Source organism: Hylobates moloch, unplaced genomic scaffold (genome assembly GCF_009828535.3).
Source record: "Hylobates moloch isolate HMO894 unplaced genomic scaffold, HMol_V3 SCAFFOLD_4223, whole genome shotgun sequence".
Lineage (NCBI taxonomy): Eukaryota > Metazoa > Chordata > Mammalia > Primates > Hylobatidae > Hylobates > Hylobates moloch.
In genome coordinates, this window is record NW_026656498.1 from 1 (window position 1) to 5743 (window position 5743).

The 5743-nt window shown below is 49.2% G+C and overlaps 1 protein-coding gene across 1 annotated transcript; it reads left to right on the forward strand.

The window, feature by feature from the left end:
- Nucleotides 1-682: 682 nt before the first annotated feature.
- On the forward strand, nucleotides 683-1517 carry LOC116465280 (heparan-sulfate 6-O-sulfotransferase 3-like; the record flags this gene model as incomplete). Its single annotated transcript, XM_032754295.2, has 1 exon — nucleotides 683-1517. A coding segment is annotated over exon 1 (821 nt), but the record flags the coding sequence as incomplete, so codon positions are not given.
- Between the last annotated feature and the right edge of the window lie 4226 nt (nucleotides 1518-5743).

Sequence of the window (5743 nt, forward strand, 5' to 3'; positions counted from 1 at the left end):
GGGCTGGGGAAGGCTTTGGCGCATGCTCCGTACCTAGGGCAGGTTTTTGCTGCGGGTAGCAGGGCTCCTGTCACACCGGCTGGCGGGTTGTGGCGGTGCCAGCCTGTGTGTGCGAGTGTGTCTGCGTGCCTGCGCCTGGGCGGACAGCCCGGAGCGGCAGTGCGACTCGCCGGGAGAGGCGTCTCCGCTGAGGCGCCTCGCCCGCTGCCGCTGCGCTGCGGGGGCGGCTCTGCAAACTTGCGGCGAGCGCCGTCAGCCTTCGCGGCTCCACAGCCCCGCGACCTGCCGGCAAAGGCGCAGGGCGCGCGTGCCGGGCGCGGTGCCCGCGGCCGGCCGGGGCGGCGGGAGCGGGCCGCGCCTTCGCCCTTGGCCCGCACCCTGGCGAGCCTCATGCAGCCCCAGCGCTCGCAGCCGCAGCTACCGGCTGCCCGGCTGCGCGCGGTAGGTCCAGGACCTGAACCCCGCTCCCCAGCGCCTGAGCGCCTGCAAGCTGCCGACGGGATGCCGCGCGTCGCCTGAGAGCGCCGCGCCGGGGCGGGAGCAGGGAGCGGGCCGGCCTGGGCGCCCCCGGGAGCGCAGGGCGCCCCACGCCGCAGCCGCAGCCGAGCGCGCCGGCGCCCGCCTCCCAGGCCCCGGCTCCGCAAGCCCCGAGGGCCGCGGGGCCGCCAGCCAGCCATACGCCTCGGCGTCAGGGGCATGGAGGAACGGCGGGCTCCGAGCCGCGCCCCGGAGTCCGCGAAACTTCGAGCGGGCGCCAGTCCGCCCTGCTGCCGCCGCCGCCGCTTCGCCTGCCGGCCTGAGAGCGGGACCGTGGATGAAAGGTTCAACAAGTGGCTGCTGACGCCGGTGCTCACTCTCCTCTTCGTGGTCATCATGTACCAGTACGTGTCCCCCTCCTGCACCAGCTCCTGCACCAACTTCGGGGAGCAGCCCCGCGCGGGGGAGGCCGGCCCGCCAGCCGTCCCGGGTCCCGCCCGCCGGGCTCAGGCGCCGCCCGAGGAGTGGGAGCGGCGGCCTCAGTTGCCCCCGCCGCCCCGGGGGCCCCCCGAGGGACCTCGGGCGGCCGCGGCGCCGGAGGAGGAGGACGAAGAGCCCAGAGACCCCCGGGAGGGGGAGGAAGAGGAGGAGGAAGACGAGCCGGACCCCGAGGCCCCCGAGAACGGCTCCCTGCCCCGGTTCGTGCCGCGCTTCAACTTCACCCTGAAGGACCTGACCCGCTTCGTGGATTTCAACATCAAAGGGCGCGACGTGATCGTGTTCCTCCACATCCAGAAGACCGGGGGCACCACTTTCGGCCGGCACCTGGTGAAGAACATCCGGCTGGAGCAGCCTTGTAGCTGCAAAGCCGGCCAGAAGAAGTGCACCTGCCACCGGCCTGGCAAGAAGGAGACGTGGCTCTTCTCCCGCTTCTCCACCGGCTGGAGCTGCGGGCTGCACGCCGACTGGACGGAGCTCACCAACTGCGTGCCGGCCATTATGGAGAAGAAGGACTGTCCCCGCAACCACAGCCACACCAGGTACTGTCCCCCACTGCGTCTCTGTTCTTCACCGCCACCCCCCCTCCCTCTTCCCCAGTCCTGACCCAGAGCGACCCCGCGCTCCCTGCCCCTGCCAATGGTTTCCTGGCGTCTTCAGGGGTTGGCGCTGTGGCTTTGGGGAGGGATGAGAAACCTCTGGATAGTGCCCAGGTCCTGAACTTGTTCTTCCCCCAGCCCCCACCGCTTCCCGCCACCCCTCTGCCTTCACCCTCTAAGATGTGCGGAGCCACCGTGTGGATCCTTCCTGGTGCGTGCCTAGCACTGCCTGGCCTCCCTCCCAGTGGACGCTGGAAAAACGCCCTGAAATGGGGAGGGGATCGCGGTCTGGGTTAGACCAGCCTTGTAGAACTGTGAACTTAAGTTTTGGGAGTGCAAACCCAAACCCAGGAAAAGGAATGGGGAGTAGAGAGGCAGGGCAGGAGTTTTCCAGGCGTGGTGAAGCTGGAGACGAATATAATCCCTCCATAAGTGGCTTTTGGGTGGCAGCTCAGGAAACAGTCAATCCTCTTGATGCCACTTTGAAGACACACGTGCAAATTCCTGTTCTACCTCGATAGATAACTCTAATTCTGGAGATGGTCTTTGTTACCCAGCAGTGCCAGGATTTGGACTTACCTGTCCTCAGATTTCCATGCTCTTCCTAGGCCATTACATCAACTTATTCCAAAAGTATGTTAAATGCCTACAGGCTGCCTGACAGTGTGCTAGGTGTTAAGTGAGTATAAAGATAACATAACATCCCTCGTTTTCAGGATGGAATGACGTTCTTGATCCCCTGCCTCCCAGCCTTAAAAAACAGTAATACAATGGAGAATTAGGAAAGTTAAAAATCTTAATAGCCAATGAAACTGCTTACATTATTAACATGCTTTGAGAGAGACATGGGCTTAATAATTTGGTTGAAGGTTCTTTCTGCCCATTGCAATTTGAAGATTAATCTGACATGCTTGCTAAAGGACGAAAATATTAAAAGCTTGGAACGCTAGTTCATTGAAGTTTTTATCTTAAAGGTTTCAAACAATGTGGTATGAGGAAATAGGAATTTAAAAGCTCAAGCTCATTGTGTTGATATCCCAGATAGCTTTTGCATTTGACGTTATAGAAAAGCTTCATTTACTGGAAGCTACCCAGATTCTGGAATTTACCACCACTGAAGCATCTAATTCTACTTCATTTCTCCAAGAATGAGCAAAATTTCATTACGGGATTTTTTACTCTGGCAATTCTTCAGATACTTTCCCTCCTCCCTGCTCCTTTTCCTGTTTCGTGCACATTGGTTAGAATAAGAAACTGGATTTGGAATGAGGACATTAGGCTCTTCCCTTAGTATATTTTACGGATCCTTTGCTTTTAAATATTTTTAATAGTGTATTACTTTAGATCCTGCCACTCTCTTTTAGCTTAAAACAGTTTTTCAATTAAGTATTACTTCCAAACCTCCTAACACATAGCACTATTACTTCAGTGAGACACAATTTCTGCTACATTTCATCCAACCTTGTACTGCCTGTTTAGATTAATTCCTGATTGACCCCAAAGGGTTTGCTAGACTGCTTCCCAGCTTCCATTTCACTAAAACTGGAGTCTTATTGATTATCACATAAAAACGTCTGATTACTGTTCACTAGGGGCTGGCATTATTTTTGTCCCAGGTTCATAAAAGTCTTAGTAAATAGATGAAGATTTTAAAGGACTTAGAGGAGGATGTGGAATCTAAAAATAATTAGATTTTTGCTTAGTGATGAATAATGTTACTACAGATCCTGAATAGGTGACAAGCAGTAAGGTCTCACTTCTATAGGAAATACTTAATATCTCTTTATTCGGTTGACACAGGAAAACTCCACTGTGACTGTTTAAACATATGATTTCTAGTGTATGGTCAAGTTATTTTCTTTGTTTAGTAATGGAGCATAAACATTCACTTCTCCCTGAATCACAAGTTAGCAGGCAATTAGTCACCCTGTTCTGGTTTCCTTTTCTTTCTAAAAAAAAAAAAAAAAAAACATTTTTGGTAGTATTTTATTTTTACCTCATTTTATAATCCTTCTTTCTTTTCCTTCCCACCCTCTCTCTCTCCCCAGTAATTCTCAATTACTTTCTTGCTCTAGATACTGTAGGAGGGAATAGTTGTGGCATATGTGAAGTGCCCTGCATGAAAAGCTATAGGGAAAAAGTTGAAAGGATGTTAACAGTAGCATCTCTCTAGCAGAGAAGATTGAATTAGTTGTCTGTCATTGTAATGTCTGTGTACAGCATTCTACAGTCAACTAGATTAGCCTGGATAATGGAGGGTATATTTTCACAATGCAAAATGGCAGATAATCTATTGGTACATAATGGGAACAAGGTTCTACTTCAAATAGGGCTGACTCTAAGCAAAATTGATAAGTGGATCTTGTTGATTTCGGTTCCCTAGTTTTTCTGCTTTCGGTCCCCCCAAAGCGCCTCCTCCCAATTTCGCTCAGAGATCAATGCCCTTATGGATCACATAATGGGTAAGAGTAAGGATTCTGGAGTCAGATAAATATGGCTCTTGTACTTAGTAGCCATGTACCCAGGGGTAAGTTACTCTTTCTGAGTCTCAGTTTCTTCACTTTTAAAGTGTAGATAATAATTAGTATGGCCATTATAGGGGTGTTGTGAGAACTAAATGAATCAATGCATGCAAAATGCTTAGCATAGTATATATGCATAGTATAATATGCTGGCATATCGTACTTACTATGTGGATATATAGTAATACTGCAGTATCAGTTGTTAATTGCAACGATAGGTTCCCTACTCAAGGCCTTCTTCCTAAAAAACCATGAGATCAGTTTCTTAGAGAAGATCTGTATAAATGGGTCACCTTTCAGAGATACCATTTCATGATTACTTGTATTAAGCATCCTAGGTTGCAAACTTAAACAATAAGTTGAAAATTATGGCCATTTGGGCATCAGTCTTTGCAGGGGGCAAGGTCGGGAACAAAGTTGGGGGCACACAGTATAATTGGATATACATTCCATTGGTAACACAAAAATCTATCTGGTATGGTGAGAGAGGAGGTGAGAACATCTAGGACTGAAGGTAGAAGCAGGAAGCCAACTCTGAAAAGAAATAATGGCGAACTTGAAGGGGCCATCATATGGATTATATGGGTCATGAAGGGGCAGGACCCCGGGCTGGTGGTTTGAATCCAGCACAGAGGTAACTTCTGACTACAGAAACTGGTTGGAATAGGATGATGGCACATCGGAATTACCTCTTTTATCATATCACTGATGATTTTTTCCCATTATTTTTGTGTTGCTTTCCCCCCCCAAGTTATTTTTTTGGCAGGTTATTCTTTCTCACTCTCTTTATGCTTCCTTCTTTATTACTGTACACCCCTTAATCTGCATGTCCAGAGCCTTAAAAGACTCCTTTTTAGCATTCTTGAGCATGTATAGAATCATAGCATTTTATGGCTAAAAAGGACTGAAGAGAGAATCTAGTCCCACATTTGTCATGGGGAATGTAACCATAAAAAGGTGAAATGATATACCTAAGGTTTCTTGAGGGAATTCATGTCTTCATTTTCATAATTTATATTCAATGTTTTGCTTACTATATGTCTTCTGTTTACTATGGAAAGTGTAGTGGAGTGTGCCTTAAGCACCTACTTACTATGTGCCAGGCGCTATGATAGTTCTGGGAATTGCGTTTTGAATATTGGCAGCCTGTGTAGCCTAGGCTTCATCTCTGGTAAGTGAGTATCACTCCCATTCTTAAATAATGATGGAAAGATATTCTATCTGCATCATTTTGTAGGATAGAATGGCAATTTTTCTCTTTTATAACCTGTATTCCATTAGTTTTGTTAGAATAGTTTGAACCCTGTGGATGTTATATTAAATATGACCTTCTGTGTTGCAGGTTATACCAACCTAACCCAAATTTATTTCAGCCAGAGGGGAATTATTGGCTAATCCAGTCACCCCACCAGAAGGTTGGGGAGAGGTGGTTTCAGGAATGACTGGAACTGGAGATTTGGGGTCTTTCTTCCCATACTCCTTTCCATATTGATCTTATTCTATCAAATTGGCCAATTCCACAAGATGGGAAATGTTCTTCATATCTAATAGCTCCACAAGCCGAGAGGGAAGCAGGCCTTCTCTGAGTTCCAGTTTGAAATTTTGGGGAATGACTCTGATTAGCCCAGCTTGGAACTTGTGACTATT